Raw genomic sequence first — 24209 nt, 5'->3', positions numbered from 1 at the left:
CAATGTACATATGTGAAAATAAAGTGAAGACAGCGGCAGAGCCTGCTGCATTGGCGGATGATTATTTGTTGACCCACAGAGGTGGTGGTGGGGATCTCCGCACTTACGCGTTTGGTGTTGACAGAGAGGGTGGCCCTGCAGGTGGGTTGCACTCCTCGGGGCGTCCCATCGGAAAGTTTAATATGGGACAGAGAAGTGATCGCTTTATTCATGAGTCTGAAGATGTCTGCCATTTCTGTCGTAGAAAAGGTCATTGGAAAAAAGACTGCGCTGCGCGAAAGTCGGGGAATAAGCATTATGGGGCGCAGGTTAAGCCAGCTGCATTAGCTGCACCTATTTCCCGTGTGTTGGTTGCTGACCAACAGGGTGAGGGGTTGACATCTGTTATGTCTAAACCTGATTTGAGTTCATACTTACCTTTTATTTCAGACGGATATGTATCTCTGGGTGGGAGTGAGGAAAAAGTGCCGGTGGTCATATTGCGTGACACGGGAGCATTTGATTCGTTTATTCTGGAGTCCACTCTGCCCTTTTCTGGAGAAACTGATACAGGAGCTTTCATACCTGTGTTAGGCATGGGCATGTCTATTTTTCCAGTACCTGTACATAAACTTGTGTTGCATTCAAAGTTGTTTAATGGAGAGGTGAAAATGGGTGTGCGCCCTGAATTGCCTATCGACGGGGTTACGGTGATTCTGGGGAACGATGTGGCTGGAGACCGTGTTTGGGCTGAACAGCCAGCACGGCCGGTGGTTGTTCCGGTGCCGCGGGGTAGTAAGGGTCCAGATGAGAATGAGAGATTGTTTCCTGAGGTGTTCACGGCGTGCGCAGTGACCCGTGCCATGACCAGTCACAATGAAGATTCTTCAGCCCATGCAACAGAGGTGAATAATGAAACAGAGTTGCCTATACTGTCCCTGTCTAACACGCCCTTTTCTATCTCGCACAGTGAGTTGGTGAATGAGCAAAGAGCTGATCCCACGCTGAAGGAGCTGCTTCAGTCTGCTTTCCCGGCAGATGAGGTGAAAAATCGGGCACAGGGGTACTTCATTCAAAAAGAAGTACTAGTACGGAAGTGGGTGCCACATCATGGCGATGGTGCTGTTGGAGATCCTGTTTATCAGATTGTGGTGCCCTCTAAATTTTGTGAGTTGGTGTTGCGCGTCTCTCATGATGAATCGGGGCACATGGGTGTAGGCAAAACGTACAACCGCGTGCTCAGACATTTCTTTTGGCCTCGGCTTAAGAAAAGTGTCGCTAGGTACATTAAAACTTGCCACACATGTCAGTTAACAGGAAAACCAAATCTAACCATAAAAGTGGCTCCACTGTGTCCTATTCCGGCTGTTAACCAACCATTTGAACATTTGATAATAGATTGTGTGGGTCCTCTTCCTTGTTCAAAGTCGGGTGCGATGTATTTACTAACGGTAATGTGTCAAAGCACCAGGTACCCTGCTGCGTACCCGTTGCGCACGCTGACAGCAAAGGCAGTGGTGCGTGCTCTCAGTCAGTTCATTTCCATCTTCGGTATTCCTAAAACCATTCAGAGTGACCAGGGTTCGAATTTTTGCTGACATTTGTTTGCTCAAGTATTAAAACAGCTGCATATCAAGCACAATCAGGCCTCTGCGTATCACACGCAGAGCCAAGGTGCGCTTGAGCGTTTCCATCAGACTTTGAAATCATTGTTACGTGCGTACTGTGTGCAGATGAATGCTGATTGGGAGGATGGGTTGCCGTGGTTACTTCTGGCTGCAAGAGAGGTAACACAGGAGAGTACAGGATTTAGTCCAAACGAGTTGGTTTTTGGTAATACGGTGCGGGGGCCTTTAGCTGCTCTGCAAGATGACTGGAAAGAGGCTGAGCCACCAAAAAACTTGATTGAGTATGTCAATGGTTTTAGACAGCGGCTGTACACTGCTACAGAATTGGCAAAACTAAAGTTGACTTCAGCACAAGCAAAGATGAAACGCCTGTACGATCGTCGAGCTGAGCAGCGTGTTTTCAATCCTGGTGACCAAGTTTTAGCGTTACTACCTATTGTTAGTTCACCATTTCAAGCTAAATACATGGGTCCGTATACCGTAGTGAAACAGCTTTCTGATCAGAACTACCTCATAGCCACTCCCGAACGTCGTAAACATCACCAACTTTGTCACATAAATCTGTTAAAAGCATATCATCCCCGTGTGTCTCAGAAGCAGAGTGTGCAGGTTGATGCTGTTCGTCCAATCTGTGTTTGTAACACGATTGTGAAATCTAGTGAAGTATCTTGTGAAGATTGTTTACCAAATCATGACTCCGCATTGTTGACAGGAAGACTTAAAAACTCAGAGGTATTGGCAGACTTGAATAAAATTGTAGGTCACTTGCCAGAACCACAGAGCACTGAGTTGAAGGAGCTGATTGCTAAGTATCCAAGTTTGTGTGGGGACGTTCCATCTCGTACTCATTTGGTGGAGCACGACATTGATGTCGGTGATGCAAAGCCAATAAAACAACGGTTTTACAGGGTCAATCCAGAAAAACGCAAATTTTTAGATTCTGAGATTGAGTACATGTTGAAAAATGGTATAGCTGAACAGTCGTCGTCAAGCAGGGCCTCTCCTTGTTTGCTTGTTCCAAAATCGGATAATACTCCTCGGTTCTGTTCTGATTTCAGGAAAGTCAATAGTGTTACTAAGCCCGATTCATACCCATTACCGCGCATGGATGATTGTATCGACCAGGTTGGTGATGCTAAATTCATCAGCAAATTCGATCTCTTAAAAGGTTACTGGCAGGTCCCTTTGTCTCAAAGAGCACAAGACATTGCTGCGTTTGTTACTCCAGCTGGGTTGTACTCGTATTCTGTCATGCCTTTTGGATTGCGCAATGCGCCAGCTACTTTCCAACGGTTGATGAATAAAGTGGTTGGTAACTTGGAAGGCTGTGCAGTATATTTGGATGACGTTGTTGTTTATTCTGATACTTGGTCTTGCCACATGGAGCGCGTAAAAGCTTTGTTCGACCGCTTGGCTGAGGCGCGTCTCACCATTAACTTAGCGAAGTGAGTTCGCTCGAGCGACAGTGACGTACCTCGGTCATCAGGTTGGGCAGGGCAAAGTCCGTCCCCTCCGAGCAAAAGTGCAGGCAGTTGAGCAGTATCCTCTGCCCGCAACAAAAGAGGAGTTGATGAGATTTTTGGGTTTGGTCGGCTACTATAGGGGCTTCTGCAGAAACTTTTCAACTGTTGTTGCGCCACTGACAGATTTATTAAAAGCTAAAGTAAAGTTTATCTGGTCTCCTCTGTGTCAAACGGCTTTTGAAAATGTGAAAATGATCCTCTGTGAGGCTCCAGTCCTAGCTGCCCCACGCATGGATAAAACGTTTAAACTCCAAGTTGATGCTAGTCATGTGGGTGCAGGTGGGGTACTGCTCCAGGAGGATGTGTTTGGGATTGACAAACCTGTGAGTTTTTTTCTCCCGAAAATTCAACAGGCATCAGTTAAACTATTCCGTTGTGGAAAAAGAGGCTCTAGCTTTGATTTTGTCTTTGCAACAGTTTGAAGTGTATGTGGGTTCAGGGCCTGTGATCGTATATACAGACCACAACCCTTTGACATTCTTAAACTCCCTTCGCTGTCCGAATCAGAGGCTTGTTAGGTGGTCCTTGTTTCTCCAATCATACAGTTTAGATATACGTCATATTAAAGGAAAAGAGAACATAGTTGCAGATGCTCTGTCCAGAGCTCCATGCCAATGATCATGTTCTATTTCTTCATTTTTGATGTCTCTCACCTGTCTCTTAATTTGCTTCAAGGTACCAGTAGCTGAGATGGGATGTGAAACTATACAGTGAAGGACATGTGAACAAGTATGGAGGTGTTTTTTTTATATTCAGAGGACTGCAAATGTAGAGTTTTTGAAAGATTGAAGTATGTATTAGTGGTTTACTTGCGGTTTGTAGCAGTCCAGGGTGGGGACCCTGTCTTTATGGGGGGGGGGTGTGACGGCCCCAGGGCCTCTGCCAGGGTTTGTGTGTGTCTGTCTGTCTGTCTTTCAGGGTGCTGGTAGCTGGTTGGCCATCAGGGGATTGGAGGCAGCTGGCCACTGTCTCCAGAACTATAAAACCCCGCCCTCATAGAAGTCCACTCTCTCTCTCTGATCCCTGGCATCATGCTGCATTGTTTTGAGTTCTTTTAAGTTGTTGTATAAATTTGGTTTGCCTTCTCTTAGGTTGGTAGTTTTACTTTTGTTGAGTGTGGTATAATTTGTTATATTGATTGCTTTTGGAGAGTCATCCTTTGTTAAAATAAATATATACTTTTGATTTAACTCCCCACGTGCTTTTCCCTTATTTTGTTATGGCCTCGGAGCCGAACCATAACACTCCCTACTGACGTAGTACTCTGTACATCTGTAAGTGGCAACTAACCAATGTCCTTCCCTAACTGCACAACAGGTGACTGTTGTGTGTACTTTGGATGGCAGTGTGTTGACTTGTGTTGGATGTGGTTGTGATGTCTGTGGACCTTGCAGAAGAGCACGCTGACTAGACTGACCCAAGCTAGAATTTAAACCCAGAATCTAGCACACATTGTCACAATATCTTGAGTAATGATACACAGTATTGATGTGTACTCAGTGTTGGACTACTTCATTCATTGTACACATCCTTCTCTGACTGTGACGCTTACCTGTTTGCCAAAATCTGACGTCTGTTTTTCTGTTTCCCTTTCAGATTGAGTGCACCACATGCAGCATGTGGTTTCATACCACGTGTTGGTTGTCCCTCGACTGAGGGGTACATCGACTTGGCTTCAGCTTAATAACGATGGGAAGCTGGGAATGATGGCTTTAAGTAACCATTTGAACGGAGTGTGGAATGACAGAAATACTCGATGATAACAAGTGTCACAAGTTAACCTGGATGGCTTGCAGGTCGCAGACCCAGCATCTCCGTGTGGAATAGTAGTGTTCAAGCCACGTCAAAATTATTACTTGGATCTATGAGCACAGTGATCAGAATGTTTGTTTTTCCTGGTTAGAGGACAGGGCCAAGGACCCCTCTCGAGACAGGATTCTCAAACCACACCTCCAGCACATCTGGGACCCTCACCAGTTAAAATGAACACCAGTTAAACTGTCACACCGGCCCATCAGTTTGTTTGTTTTGATTGTTGTTAATTAATAAACTTACATTCTTTTAAACTGCAACTTGCTTGTTTGTCATGTTAGACCTCACTTGAAGGGGTCGTAACATGGTATGAGTACTCATTATGTAGAATGGCTTGCAAATTGAGTACATTGTTCTTTCAGCCCTATAGTCCATATTCACACGGTGGCCATTTTCCTTTGATGTAAATTGGGTCGTAAGCTCGAATGCTGGCATAATGTTCTGCTGCAGTGCTCCAGGTTGCAAGTAAGTTTAAAAGTGGGGAATTGTCATGATTTGGATTTGCTGTATGGGTTTTTTCTGCCAGTGTGTTCCAGCGTGGTTTCCCTTGAGGGCTGGAGTTCCTGTCTCGCACACCTACAACGCATCTAATCAGCAGCTCCAGCTTAAATACCCTGGTCTGCTCTAGTCTGGCTGCCAGATTGTTTTCGACTCCACAACATGGTAGATGGCTGAATCTCTCGTGTACTTTCTTCTATCGTTTGCCTACAGGTGTTTTTTGCTCTCCTGCTGACCTAACCGTGTTTCTCCTCAACCTCTCTAGTGTTGATTACCTCCGAGCTTCATCTCCGCAAACCATGCTGCCATCCAGCTTCCTGCACCTCTGTCACCAGTCTCAACTACACCAAGTACCTCTGTGTCTCAACAGCAGCATCTCCTCTCCTATCACAGCTGATGCCGTGGTGAGTCCTTGTTACCACACCAGCTGACCCCCAGCCTACGTCTACACCTGCGTCTCCCCCTCAAGTGTTCCCACCGAGCCGCTACTGTCTCAGCTGTGAGCCTGTCCTCTCCACCTGTGATCCACAGCCCAAGCCGGCAACTGCCACCTCTACACTGCTCTACAATTGTTTAAACCTATTCCATTCTGGTTGTCCGCTTTTGGGTCCTGCAACAAACACCCACTCATTGTAACAGGAATCTGCTTTCTTGATCAGCCAGTGAAAAGATGTTGGATAGTGAAATTCTGGAGTGACATGAGGCTATATTTTAAGGGAAAACAACATATTAGATAACCCATAAGCTAACGTTAGCATTCAACCACTTCCTAGCCAGTGTTGGGTAACGTAACATGTTACAAGATAATTGCCAATAAAAAGTAACTTGTTACATTACTGCGTTTACTAGGAAAAGTAACATGTTAGAGTAGTTTAGAGTTACTGAAAATGATGGCAAAACCCCTTTGTGACTCATTGCACACATCTGTTATATTGTCCAGATGGCGTGTAGCCAACTGTACATGTCTTTGAATGTATTGACTCTACCGTCATTCTGTAGCCTTCTTTACAGCCCACAGTCGATAACTCTGCAGCCTAATAATAGGAATGACAGACGCAATATAACATTTACAGTTCTTTATTCAGCTAACAATCTGACTGTGAACTGGGCAGAGGCATACAGTATTAGGCACAGCTGTTTCAATGAAAACAATACAACAAGGGCTTTTATAGCTGAGTATATGATGTTTAAAAACCCAACTAATGAACCCGTAAACTATGAATGCTAACATTGAAACGATAAAAGCACAAATGCGATGCCGACATATTTCATGCATTTCACTGTGATGTTCTTGTACTTTTTACCCAAAAATTCAAAATGATGGGAATTTTTCCATGAAGTTAATGCTGTCTTCTCTGCCATCTCGCTACATTGAATTAGCTAGCAACACATGCACTGACCCAACTGTAGGTTTACCTTCCGCTGGAACCAGCATCTACCTGCTTAGAAGCAGGAGAGAAACCGTGCAAATGCTTCAGAGATTTTATTTTATTTTTGTGGTGACAAGGAAAAGACAGCATTACTTTCATGAAAAACTAACTAAATAATGGATTACTTGAATTGCAGAACTAACGCGTTACGTTACTCATTAAAACAAAAGTAATCCGAGTACTCTAATACTTTGTAACAAGTTACCACCAACACTGTTTCTAGCTAACATTACCATTTAATTACATCCAGTGTGCTAAAACAAACTTGCTTGCTACAGCAGCGTCATACCGCTCTCATTCATTCTTCTGTTTACTACTTGCTTGCGCTATTTTATGAAAACACTTTTTTATGAAAACACTATTTTATGGGAAAACTTGAAATGCATCCACATTATCACCACAAATATCTTTTCAAGTCAGATAGAGAGGAGAGGAAGGCGAGGAGGAAGACTGCATAGGAAGAAGAGTGAAGGAGATAGAGGAGGAAGGGTAAAGATATGATCACAGAGCCTTAAAATTAATTATTTCAAAAAAATTTTTAGATAAAATACAAAAACAGAGGCAAGCATGGGAATCTGTTAGACAAAGTATTTATCTAAATAGTGTACCATTTATTGTAATGGATTGGAGAGGAAAGTGAGAATGAACAATGAAGACTAAAAAGAATGGCTCAGACTGGACTGGTCTGTCTGGTATGTAGTGTCTCTGCTAAGTTAAGCTTCACTATATCTCAGAGGCAAATATTGTACTTTTGTCTGACAGCTGAAGTTACTGTTCAGATTACAAATTTTCCTACCCTTCCTGTTCAGTGAAAACCATGCATCTCCAGATGTGTTGATGTTGACTGTACGTGATAAACTGAAGGATATAGTGATCCTTTGTGCAGTGAGAACATTCTCCTCCTTAAGATAAATAAACTCTTTAAAAACCCTCTTGGATTAGCTGGAAAAATGCATCTTCATATAGAAATTTTTAGCGATACGCGGTTCTCACAGGACAGCAATGCCACAAACATAATGATCTTGTAGAATATAATGCTATGCTGTAGATTAAACAAACCAACAGTATATAAAGTGGTTAAAATGAAACATACACATTAATGCAGCAGTTATATTATAATAGGAAAACAGTGACAGGGAACATTTTACTAAAACATCGAATGGTAAAATACATGACACCAGAATTGTCCCCCTTTTTCCTTTCATAGATAATAACATTGAATACTTCAAAGCTATATTGATTACTGAACGTACTATTCCAGGTTTTTATTTCAGAAATCTGGTCACCTTAATTAAACAGTAACCATAGCTAGGATGTGACTGAATGCTAACATTAGCTGCTGTCTAACTGAAGCTAATCACATGTTGTTTTACCCTGAAATATGGCTTGATATCCCTTCAGATTTTCACTATCCATTGCATTCATCATTTGTTCCTCATTTGAGTCTGGCCAATTCATAGTTGTCATCGGTTACACAAAAGCTACATGGTAATGTCACCATGGCAGGCATAATGTTCACTACAGTCACCATCTTAGTTTGGCATGGTAGCCAATTGTACTATTACAATTAACACAAAGCACAGCTGAGGCTGATGGGAATGTTATCACTTTTGCAAGCGATCTGGTCATAAACCAAGGTATTTTACACATTTAAATTTAACTTGATGATGGTGCAAGAGTAGAGAGTAAAAAAAAAAAGAGTAAACTGGGCTGGACCAGTAAACTGATTTTGGATTTACAAAATATGTTGTGGTTTTACTTGAAGTAAAGCACTTCAGTAAATGTACATATACAAAAGGAAACTTAGACAGCTGCTAGATTAGGGGACTAACCGAAATAGTGTCCAAAATTGTAATTTATGAAAGTTAAATAAAAGGTCTAAAGTTAAATGCTTTAGACCTTTGATTCTCATTTAAACATTCAGTTTTGGGACTTCCACATTTCCAAGCATAGTGCAGCAGAGATCTACTCAGACCAAGTAAAAACACCTGGAATTTGGAATCTCGCCTATTTCTACAGCAACTCGCGCACAGTTCTCAGCAAAAATCAACCTGAAAACAACCTGTATCTGTATGTGTAGAATATGTCACAAACATGAAGAGAACACACACAATGGACTCATTTTCTTTCTCTCCCTCGCTCCCTCTCTTTCTCCCTCCCTCCTTGTTCATGACTTCCCTCTCCTGGAAGTGTTGCGACCTAATGAAAAGCACCGTTAGTTTGAGTAAACTTGTGGATTTCTCTGGATTTTAACGTTGTTAGAAACATTTGGGATAATGTAAGCAAACAACTCAACAAATTATATCACAAAGGTCTACTTAGGTTTTTAGAAATTTTAATGCAGAATTCTTACATATTATACTTTTAAGATTTTGACTGAGCCAATGAGCTACTGACAGGCAAAGAAAATGAGCTGAAACTAACAACAGCATGCATCAGGAAAAACTGAATGACATAAGGCGTTTTACTTCGATGTTTTCTTACTGAGTCACCGCGGTACAACTGTGGGATATTCATTACATCATATGGGGCCCATATGGGACAAGCAGTACTCAATGGGGAAACTCAGAGAAATGTTGAACTACATGTCAGAGCATTATAAACTGGGTTTTCAAAACTTACTATACTTTTATCATTGGCAATAAAAGAAACTGAAAGATAAACAAATGCAAAACAGAACTTTTGGTTGTTATGGACTTATTCATAATGAATGTATAGTACTCGTTTTCAGTGTCAGCACAAACCACAAACACACCCAAAAACATAAAGTACAGCTTTGAAAGTTTTTTGGCACATAACACTCAGTCAGCTCAAACAGAAACAGGATTCAGAAAGAAGCTGATGAGCTGGAATCTGTGAATGCATCTCGTATTAAGGACAGGCCTGTAAACAGTGAGTGATGTATTCTGAGTCCTAATTAAAGGTAGACTGCATTTAACCTTTCAACCACATTCAAAAGCAGCACACCAGATCAGAGGCTTTAGCTAATTGGCACTGACACCGCTAATATGGCGTGCCTTTCCTGGAAAAGCACCCAAACACAGCTCTACATGCTGTTCAAACATAGGCCTTTCACTCCTTTAATGTATCATGAGTCTGTACTCCTGCCCTTACTTTTGCGAGTAGAGCTAGGACAGAGCAGTGGAAGATAACAAATGTAGAAAAACATTAGACAATCATTACAGCAGCACCTGCGAGCTGTTACTTCAGGTCCATTCAACTGCAATACACATCTAATGCAGAGAAACTACCCTTAGTCCACATCTAGAGTAACAGCAACATCTTTTCTTTTTTGGTCAACAGCTTTATTATTTTCCCTATAATTACTGTAAGTTTGAACAGTATTCACCACAGTAATTGCTGAGATCTAGAAACATGGTGACAAGTGCTACAACAAACTCAGATGAAGGGAAGAAACCTTAGCAATCACACAATCAGACAGGTTGTAAATCAAGCAACAGTTTAGCAATTTATTTGGAGATACAACCAACAGTTGGACTGCACACTTTGATGGATGCTTGCAATGCATACTGTGGGAAACCATTTTTTTTTTGTTAACCTTATATTCTCTTCAAGTTTGGCTTACCTGTTTTTTTTGTGTCTCAATTTGCTGTTTCGTTTTACTTCAATCATTCAGCCAAACATGGTGTTCTGCCCTAACCAAGATTGACGTTCCACAGATTTAACAGTTATTTCTTTGAGTTGACTTACATCACTCATTACAGCAGTACCATCTCAGCAATGTTTGTTGCCATTGTCCTGATTCTAAATCTTGCCTATGATAGGCTAATGGTAGGTATTGAATTGAATGATATAAAAATTTCACGATGTCATGATTACCCCGGCCAAAATGAATGCAATTCATGATATTATTCTGATCATTGTCAAAATATGCTTAAAACTATTAAAATGGCACCAAAACATACTGGAATCACTTTACCTTCCATATTGGTAAGAAACAAATGCAGACTCCCAACTGTGGCAGTTCAAAATAAATCAGGAAATCAATGTAGGACTGTAGGTTATCGACTAGGGTGGCTTTTTTAAGTCACTAATGTGAGGATATTCACAATTATCCCGATAATGGAAAATTCCCCATGATCAATTAATCCTGAGTATTTTCTTATTGCGATCCACAATATAATCCTATATTGTCCTATCCCTAGGTAATGGTTTCTTCAACAAGGGTGAATCAGGTGTTAATAGGCACCATAGTAGACCTATGTAAATCAATAATCACATTAGAAATGTAGGCCTCTATGTAACGATCTTTAACAATTTACATGTATTAATCACTTTTTTTTATTGGCTATATGCGAGCAGATTATCTAGCGGCATGAAAAGTGAGACCTTCCTGTCTCTCTGTGTTGCCTATGTACAATTTGTTGAAGTTGTTTAATGCTGATAGTCCAGCAGCATGATTTCTTTGTGAAGGGCTCAGGTCAGATTTTCAAAGGATGTGACTTTATGCACATTCTCCAGTGCCTCGTCTCAGTGCTTCTCTCTGCTCCGCAAACAGAGAGAAACAGAAGCTAATGTTATTTTAGAGGTGTAATCTGCTAACGTTAACTAAAGACCGGCTTCCAACACAACACAGAAGTTCAACAGAGCTCCTTTAAAAGTCTGATCATCTGACCACTTGTCTTTTTTGCTCCTGTTGGACTTGTTAAGTCATGTCACCACGTTCCAAGATCTCAGCAAGTATAATATCATTATAAGACCAGAATAATTCTTTAATGGAAAATTTCCAAACATTAAATTCTCATTCTGATTTGGAACCACCAACATGCAAAGTGACCTTTTAGCATGATGCAGCAGTATGATTATTTCATGTATGAGTGAAGAAAGAATTCTTCAGTTAGTTGTGTTTTAGCAGAAATTCAAACGCTTAGTTAACATTACACAAACACACACTGAGTATTCTGTCTGTGTTTGATGGAGAGTCTTTAGTGTATCTGTATATTTTAGTGTCTGTATGTTCCAACAGCTACATTAATCATATTGATCCAATTTATTTAAAGATTCATTTTGTCTTCTTTTACACAACTACTGTATGTGTAAACATCATTAGAGCAGTTCTGTATATCTGTCTGCAGCAAACCAATCAGAAGTCAAACCGAAAAGCTCCACTGTACAGGCCTGCTCATTAATCACTGAACACTTCGCAGTTTTAGGACTTTGATCTGTAGACCACAGGAACACACTGCAACTGGAACACTGACTTTCAGGAATATGGTAATTTTTCTAAACTGTCACATGTTTTAGTGTGTCAAATGTGTTAGAGACAAAACAATTAAGTACTCACAGTAAAAACATACTGGGCTCCCTGTAAACATTAACTGCAGAGATTGAATGGTCAAAAAGCATTAACACAAAAACATCATTAACTCTATTATGATTACAATATTATCTTATAAAAAACAGAAGACAATTAAGGTTAAATCTCAACATTTGTTTATGTTTGATAGTTACAGTTGTCATGTCTCACCTCTGTAACCCTAAACTCAGATGGAGGATAATTAATATACTTCCCATGTATCTGTAAGAACATCAAACCTCTTTATCATTTCATGAACTATTAATATATCATATCTTTCACAAATGACATAATTACATTTCCTGAGATGAAAGAATACGTCCTTCTGCCCGGACACACATTAAACATAAAACCCATTATTCTCCAACTGATGAAAAATTAAACAACTCTTTTTGTGGCATGTGAGAGCTTATGAAGTCAGCTGTAGTCAGGAGAGCACTATTTTTTCAGTACCATTTTGCTCTTTGAGTTATTATTCCCTTTGGGTAACTGCCAAGATAAGCATAAAAAAGGTAAAAATTTACCTAAGGTCCTTTTTTTGGTCATATATGTACAAATAAGCATTGCATGACTTTCATAAGTTTTCACTGAACACATTTTCTTTCTGACAGCAGTAACAATATCATCACTGCTGCCACATAATATAAAGTTACTTGAGTGCCTTTCAATGTCACAGCTGTAGATGACACACCTGTAAGGATAAATGTCTCTCAGACAGCAGTGAAGTTTGATCCAACAGATCCAGTGCTGCACATCATGCTGGTCACCCGTGATGATGATCCCTCCCCTTCTAGGACCTCTGCTCCAATCAGACCCTGCTGGTGCAAGTTGAGGATGGAGTCAGCAATGATGCGGGCCGTTTTCTTCTGGTATCCCCCAGATGTCACCATGAGTATGGGGATGCCTCGTCGCCGAGCAGCCCTGAACACAATCTCATCTCTTTTCACAATTCCCTGGAAGAGAAAGACAAGAGAAAAGCTGGTCTGTCAGTCGACCCACAGCTGCAGATAGTATTAGTCATAACTCAAAATTGTGTCAGGCTGCTGGCAAACAGTTCTATCTGCGCTTCCTTCTTCCCCTGAGAAAAGAAGGGAGGCTGGAAGCGGTTCCCATATCTCACTTCTCCACTGAGGAGCACCAAGCCTCTCGGGGCAACACATACGTATGGGAGGAAAGAAACACATATCCCTGCTTGTCTTTTGATTGAGGGTGGAAACAGCATGTTTCAAACATCTCTTGACTATGGAGCAATTTGTAGCACAAGAACTGATTTTAAACATTATTAGGCATGACATAAACACATGATCAACCAGAACATAATTATTAAAGTTGCACTAACCAAGAGTTTCTGTATTCAATGATTTGCTCTGCAACACACATCACTGTATCATCCCCATTAACACATTCAGCAGATTTACCTTACTTGCTCCAATTATTTTCTGGTATTTGGGAAATCTCTGCACACAGGAAGCAATACATCCAAATTTGGCTCATGTGGATCAGCTCTGTGTACTTTCAAATTTCCTGACAAATTAGAGACATGACATGCTCTCGTGACCTGAGCCAGCTGAGACTGCCCCTTCTACATTCACATAGTTTCACAACAGTTGTTACAGATCGGTGTCACTTCTATCTCTGTATCTACTGCCAAAATGTAAAATAAACAAAAATGTTTTTGCCCTGATGATAGTTCAGTTGTTGAACCTGGATCTTGATAGCTTATCAGCATCAGCACTCTGGTTTGTTTATTGTTCAAAACTTAATCATTTCCCCTTCTGGTCACATGCACATTTGTCTGGGGTCAGAATTTTTATAACACTGTTAATAAAAAACAAAAAAAACAAAATTGAGGTCTAGTTAGCCTGTTCTTGTTTAACATTTTCACCTTCGTTTTTATTTATCTATATCAGTGTGAACGGGCAGTGTGAAAACATCTACAATGATAGCTAGACAGCCAACAAGAAAATTCTCTCAGACTGCTGCCAGGATGGCAGTCAGTGCTTAATACAAACCCACAGTTCAACTACCAATGAATGAATTCTCCTCTCAATAAAAACCCCTCTTTGGGATCCCAAGAAGCAAACAAAAATACTCACGACAACAAAAATAAACCAGAGTGACGCCTTTTGCCCTGAATAAACAAGCTCAGAGATGCTCCAACAACGTCGGAGTTACTTCCCATCATCCAGTCAGTGCACTGCTGTCAACTCCACGAACTGGCCAGCCTGGAAGCTGAGCAGTTTGATGGTGCGTCCACAGTAGAGTAGAAAGGATGGAGTTGGAGAATAATCTGACTCTGTAGAACAGGTGAACTATAAATCACAGACTTTGGCTCAGTGCCAGGGGTTGGCAGGCTAAACAATGATCAGTCTTTGGATAGACTGGGCCTCTTCCATCAGTGCGTAAAGTAAGATACACACATTTTCTGAATTCATGAATTTTCTGTAGGCCGGATGGGACGCTTTAGTGGGCTGGATGTGGCCCATGAGCTGCCAGTTTAATTGCCATTGTAGGTGTTGTTATAGCTGATAGTGGACATAGAAAAGATGCAAGGAGACAACGAGAGGTCATGCAACAAAAGTTGAAGCTGTAACTCAGGATGCTGAAAGATACAGTACCTGATTTTGTTACCAAGTTGTGAAATGTTCATACTTTCCTAAGACAATGTTAGTTGTTGGTAAGTGAAGGACTATTGGGTAACATTTAAGGCTTTGTTGGATATAAAGCTATTCATCAAGCTAACATCTCATTACTGAGCTTAGCATTATCTTGCATGTTTCACTAACAGCTAGAAGAAGCTAAAGATTATGTTACTTTGTGGAAACCTGATGACACATAACTTGATGATTCAGGGTGATTAGGTGTTTTATTCCCAATTGCAACAATGACGTGTTGTGGATGTGCTACAGCTCTGCTATGTGTCGGACAGAGCTCTTCTCCATGACAACAACTGAGTTAACATAATATTTAGGGCCATTTACTTTTGTTTCTGTGTCAGTGGATATTAAAAGAAACAAACTGTACCTTCAGCACTCAGTGGCCACTTTGTTATACCTCTACAATCTATTGCAATTCAGTAAACAACCGTAAATTCCACCTTTATGAAGTTTACCATGTTCAGTTTTTGGTGACATTGTCAGGACAGGCGTATTTGACTGTAGCCATGTCACTACAGGCTGATCAATACTCACTTCTGAAACACATTTACGTTGGTGTGTGACAAAGCAGCTACAGCACCTGTGGTGATATGGAGAGTCCTCCCAGGGGGTCTCCATCCAAGATGTCTGTCCCTGCGTTGTAGACGATGATGTCAGGTCGGACCTCGTTCAGCGCTCCTTCAGAGTGGAGCTCCACCTTCTGAAGGTACTCTGAGTCTTCAGTGCCCCAGTCCAGCTCCACCTTCCTTTTTATGGCTCCTTGGAAATGCAGAGACATGGAGACTGAAATGGTGCATTATGGATAACACACTGATCAACATCCCACAGCCACAGAACATAGCTGCCATCAATGAACTAACCAGCCAGTATAAAATAGTAGCAGTTTTGTTGAGCTGAATCCATAGGCCTCATATATACATACATAAGCTAGTAATTGCTGCAGTATTTGACACAACAGGAAGTCTTTCAACAAAGGCCTTACAAAATGAATTTCTGATAACCGAATTCAAATGGAATGTTCAGGTACAGTAGGAAATTGTGCTTCTCTATCTATATAATACCAAGATATGTAAATGTGCAGCGGCACTTTAATTAATTAGTATGTACATTTCCAAAAGCTAATGCAAATGATGAAAAAGGTTAATTAGGAGACCTTTATGAAAATTCAAACAGAATTAAGCTGCAAAAGCAAGGATGAACAACGCAGTAGCATGTAAAACAGGGTTCTTGGTGGTTTTCAAGTTTTTCCAGAACACTTGACAGAAAAAAAGTGTCCAAAAATTGTCAGCTTTGGTCTTTGAAGGCACAAGGAAATGAATGTGTCTTGGAGGGAAAATATGAAGCAGAATGAGACTGTATGGTTTTTATCTTAAACAAGCCAGAATGTACTTTTACTTCACTTTCTTAAGGGGAGAGACAATTATAAAATGTCTTAAATTCAATTAATTGCAAAGGAGAAGAAGATAGCTGGAGGACAACCTCCAACCACACATCAGGAGCAGTGTTGAGCTGATTTTGTCTACAGAATGCTTCACATTTAAGTAAATGATAATACTAGAACAGCAAGAACAGGTCTGAAGATATTGAAATGACAACATTTCTCATAATTCAAAGGTAAAATACAGTAGTATTCTAAAATAACACATTTGAGAAGAAAAGTGATGGTGCTTTCACTCACTTTTAGCATATCCATCACCAGGATAGATGTAGCGATTATACATATCCATGATGAACACCCGCTTGTCATCCAAGAAGTCACGCTCATGTCCATTTCCCTGTAACAAAGTGGGTTAAGTCGAAACAAATAACAAAGGCATGTTGATGCTGTCTCAGCTTCATTCCAACAACAAAATGAAGCTTTGCATTCATGCATGACATAGAAGTCATTCGCCCCAGCTGTAATCAGCTGACAGCCTGTAGAATGGATCATTGTTACCAATCAGTCACATACCAATCACAGCCATTCTTACCACAAGGCAGTCTATTAAAATATGGTTCTGTCCTCATTCATATCCTTCCGACTCAATGCTGCCACATGTGCTGCTGCTGACAAGCTTGCTGCCACCACCCCAGCCTCCACCTTTCTAGTTTAGAGTCCCATCAGGGCTCAAGCTGGGGGGTTTTCTGCATTGTGCTCCCCTGTTTTGGCTTAGTTGCTTGGTCAATTTAGGGAGCATCTAAGAGCGGGGCCATCAGCACCAAGCATAACTGTATTTCCACTTGTTGCAATAAATGGTTAAACCTATGACGAGAGCGTTCCTGACTGAACTGAATGAAGTAATTGTTTTTTCACCCTTGATGATGCCTCATGCATGAGTAATATGCATGTGTAATACAAAGCAGGCAATAACTCACAGCATTTTGACAGTCCACAACATCACTTGACTGTGCCAAGATCCACACAGGTGTCACTCAGACCCATTCGTTTACCTGAGACACACTGCATTGACTGACAGCACCACATCAGGGGTAAATAGGCTTGTCATCTGTAGGCCCTAAATGTTAAAAATACTTCTAAAAAAATGTCATGGCTACTCCATCACTTTTCATTTCCTGTCCTTCATTTGTCACCGTAAGTGTCTGGCTGCTGTCAGGAGGAGATTGGGCAGTGTGCCAAGTCTAGTATTACTGGATGAAAAGGAGGATGTGTGGGACAAGCAGGACAGTTTAGTGTCAGCTGAACATCATGCCCAAGTGACTGCAAAATCACACATTTGAAGTAAAGATCATGTAATATTATGCTAAACTAGAATTAAGAATCATTCTACATTTTGAGAAATCCACTTATTTGTTTGTTTGTTTTAGTTAAATAAGAGTTAAATAAGAACATCTGTACACTCTCATGTTTGCGTGTTTTTAATGTGTGCTGACCTTAGCATAAAGACTATAAGCAGGGGAAAAAGCTAGCCTTTGTCTGTGAAATATTTAAAAATAAACTTACCAACACCTCTGAAGCTCACTAATTGAAAAGCTGTAACTCAATTTGTTTGACCTGTACATAAACATACATGTAAAAGTGGTTTTACGGGAAGTAATGTGTTGTATCTATTTCTTAGGCAACACCAAAAGTTACCCTACGTAACTCCCTCTAAAACCACAAACTTTGGTTTATGTGCATGTTAAACATACAAGACATGAAAGAGATAATGCTAGACGAGGTGTCCATTCTCAGGAGTTGAGATGATATGGAGGCCAGGGGCCTCATTTATTAGCCTTAGAAAGTAGCGTATGCACATTTCAAGCCTGTATTGTGCATTCGTTACTTTCTAAGCATAAATGGGATTTATAAAAAAAATACTTGCTGAAATGTGTAATAAATTTACAGGATCTTGAAGGCAAGGGGAATTGGTGACAGAAATGGTCAGGTGCTTAATAGAAGCACGATTGTACAAAATAAATGTGAAAGGCATTATTCTACACATGATGCAGCTCACATTTGATTTCACTTCATATCAAACGTTAATTATGGATTCACAGAACATTCAGACCAGCAGTTGTTTGGACTTGCAGTGAAGGATAATTTCTTCATAAAAACCTTTCAGCTTTAAAAGATAAAAGCCAACTCAAATCTGGAATCAATAAGTAATCAGCACTGTCTCACCATCACATTCACCTCTGGAGCACAGCGCAGTGGAGAGGACTGGACTGGTGGTGGCTAACTGATCTAATAATTATCGCTATTGTAGAAATTCAAGATTACATCAAATAGCATTAAAGAATGAATACTGTGCAAATATCACCAAGTATGATTTTGGTTTTGATATAGTTGTTGTGTGTAACATTGCTGCAGTGAACACTGCCGTGCTGTGGCACACACTGTGCGGCGCACAAAGCAAATTAATCATAATGCAGGCCGAGTTCACTGTAACAAAACTTAATAAATAGTGTTCACTTATCAAACTTCCATTTTCGAATGATATCTCAGGATGGGGGAGACCACTGATCGTCGCAATTTTGGCAAGTGGAACAGTCAGTCTGACTGCTGTAAACATATAAATACTGTGGTGGTGAGTGATGGTGGTAATGCTGCATGATGGATGCAGTCTTTTACTGTCCTCGCACTGCTGGAGGACAACTTGAATGTAATAATGAATAACGAGTGTTAAAACACCCCGTTTTCTGTGTCAAAAGAAACCCCAAACATTGTCTTCGTCTTACTCTCAGTTGTGACCAAGATTTACTGTATTGATCAGTGGCTCATTCTCATGCATTAACATTTATAAGGCCATTTGCATTGACCATTTATGGATGAATCTAGGAGTGGAGAGGGCGGGATAAAGAGCTGATCCATGTGTGCACATTTCCAAGTTGATTTGGGATTTATAAAAGGAAATTGCGCACTGTTCTCCAGCCCCTTGACTTAATGCATCCCTGAACAAAAGCTTTCAGTTTGTTAATACATGCATGGACTAGAAATACATTGGAAACACTTGAGATCATGTATAGCAAAAGATTTAAGTGGTTTAAATGCCACATTTAATATGTGAATGTTTACAAAACTTTCAAAGTCCTAACAACTTGCTTTGTTTTAAATTATTACAACTTAATAACATAAAACAACAGTTTACAAGTCTGTCTTTGAATTTTCAGAACATTAGGCATGTATTCCCTAGATGAAGATCAGATGATTGAGTAAAACATATAAAAATAATATATGTGAAATGATGTGAAGTGCCACAGATTTTTGTTGAATGTTGACAAAACGTTTGAAATCCTAACAGGGGTGACAAATTTGATTGAAAAAATAAAATTTGAAACTGAAAGTTCAAGTTTTGATCTGAATTTGATCCTGAATTATAAAAAAAATCAAAAACATTTTCAAAATAAAGTATAGGAAAATGTTAATTTTAATTTAAATAAAATTTGATTTAATTCTGATATTCTGAATAAATTATTTATTTTTAATTTTATTTATATATCATTTCATATTTGAGGTCTTATTGTTTTCAGTTGCAGATTAAATGTTTTCAGATTCAGATCTTATTTTTTCACATTTAAATCTCTTCTTTTTGGTTTCAGATTATCAGTTTTTTTCCTGTTTTTTCAGTTCAAAACTTGAACTTTCAGTTTCAAATTTTATTTTTTCAATCATTTTTTTTTTTTTTTGAATCAACAAACCTTGTAACCTTGATCTGGCTCCATATGTTTAGGGTGCGCCCAAATACCTTTTACTATTATATATTAAACAGCAAATAATCTGGGCCCAAGATTAGGCGCATGGCTCAAAGGGGTTGCTTTTAGACTCTGAAATAGTCAAGGGTGTGTTTTAGACATAAAAAAAATCAAACAAATCCAAGTGTCACTTCCCATTCCTTTTAAGAGCCAGGTACAGCAAGACATGGAGCATATTAAACAGTGGCACTGGTCTTCGCTGAGGGACAGGGAGGTGGTCCTCAGCTGCTGGACCCTCTGCCCCACCATTTCACAATCATCAGTCCCATCAACAACTCTGTTTGACTGCGTATGAGCAAATACACTGATATTTAACTGAGAAGGAGGAGGATGATGATGATGATGTGTGCTGCTGCGTGCCTGTCTGTGTGTAATAGTGATGAGCAGATCAGGCGGGACAGGTCATAAAAATGATCATTCGATTAATAGCTGAGGGGACGCAGGTGGGTAAAATATGTCATTAATAAGGAAAATATTAATGACATCACCTCCAGTGATCTCCCAGCAGCAGTGACGCTCGTCATTAAGAAAGCCACTTGCGCATTTGCACATTAGGAACATTGGATAACCTTCACTGACTTTTCAAAACTCCTGACTCATTGACAGGATCGGTTAGTATTTCATGTTAATTTATGTTCAATGTTCTTCTACATGTTCATCAAAAGTCCATACACACAGTTTAGATGCATATAGTAAAATAGTTTTGAGTGAAGCAGCCATCCTCATGATGAATCCTGCTAGTGGCAACTACCTGCAGTTGTGGAAAGTCAGTGGGGTTCCCTCCAGCACGGATTAAAACTTTTACTCTTCTTTCAAACCATCTGTCTTCTCTGGACAAGATATTTACATTATTGTCCTCAAAGGAATGATTGTTCTTCAGATGTAAGTGGACAGCAGAGTCTTGACCTGAGGAGTTGGCCCTCCTGTGTTGTGCCATTCATTTATGGAGAGGTTGTTTTGGCTCCCCAAAACAAAAACAACCCCTCCATAGCAACCCACATGAAGGCCGGTTGGGTCAACGACCCACAAGTGGCCCTAACGACTCTGAAACTCAAGAGCTCTCACGTGTCCTTAATGACTCTGTAAGGACACTCCCACACAGAGTTTGAAAACCTGCAAACTCCCCTCAAGTTAGTTAGAACTGAAGAAGCCTCTTGGGTGAGAGGTGAAACGTCTTCAAGGAACTGAAACAAGTCCAGTTGCCTACGATACAGCACATAGAATTACCATGACCTGGATGACTGAGAACCTTCATCAACATATGCAAGCGTAACCTCCACCAAGTTTTGTCTATAAACTATTTCCTTGGAGCAAGATTGGGAGCTTCACAAGGAGTGTACTGCTCTAAAATTAATGAAGTAGACCAGAAAGAGATAAATACCATGATTTTGAGCACCAAAACAAAAAAACATGTATTGAAGGATTCACAGCAACAAGTTTTCAAGTACTTTTGTTGACTTTTTGCTGGTGACCAAAACCACAACAAACGTGTTCATCCTTCAAAAATACATTCTATTATTGGTGGTTGCTCAAAATCGTGTTGTCTTCCAGACATAAAAGAAGGGAGATACGTCACAGGGCTACCCAGGGCTAGGCAATATATATGATACATACCGTTATCGTGATGTGGGACTGTGTGTGGTCTTAGATCTTGGATATTGTTAAATTGTGATATGACATAAGTGTTGGCTCTTCCAGGTTTCAAAGGCTTCATTACAGTAAAGTGATGTCATGCTCTGAACTTACCAGATCATTCTTTTTATAATACATACGCAGTTAGTAATTTTATCCACGTTACTGATGATTACTGATCAGAAATCTCACTGTGTTAGTATATTGTATCAATAGTCATCCCTACAATATTGTTACAAAATTGATATCTAAATAGGGCCTATTTGTTCAAAAATATTGTGATATTTTGATTTTGTTGCCCAATCCTAGCATTTAAAAAGGACTTTTGAGAATATTTCAAAATGTCGAGGATGATATTATTTTATTTATATATGTATTTTATTTTATGAATTTCCTTAAATTACTTTAAGGTCATACCCCCCAACAGAAGCAATATATCTCCCACTTGTTCTTGTTCCAATGTTTAGATGATGAAATAATAATATAGTAACAAATAATAAAAATGAGAAATTTCAATTCATTTCAATTATGCATCTAAACATAACATGTGACTTTCTGTAAAAAAAAAAAGTATTGCATGTATAAACAATTTTAAGCTAGGCACAGTACTTCCTTTGTAAACAACTGTAAACCAAAAAGTAGTTTCTACAAGCGGGTGAATGTTAACAGGTGTTCATCTTTGCAACAAGAAGTAGCAAAAATAGGAGCTGGTAGCTGGTTAGAATAGGAGCTGGTGTCACCAGTAGTAGTTGTCAGCTGGCCTACCAGCTGTCAAAAACCCAGCTCAAACTGATCAAGCTGGTTACCAGCTACCAGCTCATGCTAGATTTTCCAGCAGCTGTGCTGCGTTCATGGTGCCCTCTGAAAACTGTGATATGTAATGTTGTTAAAAAAAAAAAGTGATGACGCAATTGCTGACATCATGGTACACAGTAAAACTGCTATACCAGTACAGTGATGTTGACAGGTACGTCCTGCATCTTTGGCGCATTAAAATCTGAAAGAACGCAGTGAACTCAGTGGACTCACCATAATTTATCTCTGATAATGCCACATTGTGAACAACAAATCTGTACTGAAATAATTATAAAAGGAAACTCCCTATCAAGAGAGAAAAAAAATCAGCTGATCACTATTTCCGACCATCTGCGACCCGTGTGCATATTGCAGTCATCGTTATGTGATCATTTCTGCTGCAACTAGACCAATGCTTGACACACAGATTTCAACAATCAAAGCTACCAACTTGGTATCGGTGAATAAACTACCTAGGTCACTGTCATAATCCGCTCTGATCGATGTTTAAACCATAGCAATAAACCACTATTAAGTTTATTTGTTTTATAACTATTAAGTGTATCAGGGTGATGTGATAGAGCTGTACCTGAAACTGAGGTTTTTATCAGTCAAATCGGACTTGGCTGTTCAATAGCAACATTCAACTATTCATCTTTTTTTTTTTCAGTTAAGCAGCACACACAACTTCTTTATCAGCCTACATCAGTATGTTTTACCTGCAGCCTCAGGCTCCCGTTTCAACGCCTTTCTTCGTCACCTGTGATGTGAAAACATCACTCCTGCTCATAGTTCCCAGCGGACAAACAGCGTCTCTCCTGTTCGGCTGCTGACAGCGCTGTCAGAGCAGGGCTGGTGCGACACATTTTGGTGCCCCTAGATTGAAGCTTCTCTCATCAGCTAACCACAATCACTTGTTGTCAGTCGAATTTTTTTGAACCAATGCAGCAGCTAATACTAAAGTGCATTTTTATTTATGGTCCCCTCTATATGTAATTCCTCACTGAGATGTTATCCATGTGCATTTTTGTAAGCTCCAATGTTTCATCCTGTTTTTGTAATGCACTCTGACTGAGATAACACATTTTATTGGGGACCGACTGAATTTCCAAAACCTATCAGCATCATTGCTAGTACATCTCTATTCAATATATAGTGTATAAATCACTATGAGTTTTAGTATCAGTTTTTAACTGTACTCTATAGCTAAACCGACAAACTCACATTGCACTCAGGGCTCATTCAGGCTTACTTGAGACAATGACTAATTCAGCATGTTAGTGAATGCTCTGCTCTGCCTCTAGCAGACAGCCTGGGACTATAAATCAGCTCATATGCTGCTTGAGCTCCTGCTGCCTGCAGTCTTATTAGTCTTATCCTCTCCCCCACACACTGTACAAGAAAATATTGCTGTTTCACTGCAATTTGTTAGTGTCAGCCAAAAGCCTTCGCTGCTGGCTTCCTTCAGTTTTTAAAAACAGATATCCACCCTTACCAAGTTTAAACATCTGTATTAAATATTAAAACCATCTATCACTACTTAACAAAAAAATTAAAGAGACAGAACGACTCCAGCTTACAAAAACAGAAGATTTTCTTTTTCATTTAAAAGGAATGTTGTTTGTCCACTGGTAAAAAGGAAGTGATCAACAAGAGCCATGGCTTCTTCAAAATGTTACACATATACAGCATTATGTTCATTATCTATTAATTTTAATTTAGTGACTTGACTGATGTATGTAGAGAAACAGAATATTAGCTGCTGC

General features: G+C 39.9%; 1 protein-coding gene across 1 annotated transcript in view; it reads right to left on the bottom strand.

The window, feature by feature from the left end:
• Positions 1–9188: 9188 nt before the first annotated feature.
• The window catches only part of hdac11 (histone deacetylase 11), a 38202-nt gene continuing 23181 nt past the window's right edge, over positions 9189–24209 (bottom strand). Inside the window, exons 9-11 of the mRNA XM_073468471.1 lie at positions 16523–16619; positions 15425–15603; positions 9189–13140 (exon numbers count right to left, since the gene is read on the bottom strand). Coding sequence (XP_073324572.1) covers positions 12898–13140; positions 15425–15603; positions 16523–16619 — 519 coding nt within the window. The 3' untranslated portion in view covers positions 9189–12897. The remainder of the gene's footprint in view (positions 13141–15424; positions 15604–16522; positions 16620–24209) is intronic.

The sequence above is a fragment of the Pagrus major genome, chromosome 6, assembly GCF_040436345.1.
Source record: "Pagrus major chromosome 6, Pma_NU_1.0".
Classification (NCBI taxonomy): Eukaryota; Metazoa; Chordata; class Actinopteri; order Spariformes; family Sparidae; genus Pagrus; species Pagrus major.
The sequence above is the reverse complement of the archived record's forward strand: the minus strand, read 5'-3'. Positions and strand labels throughout refer to the sequence as shown.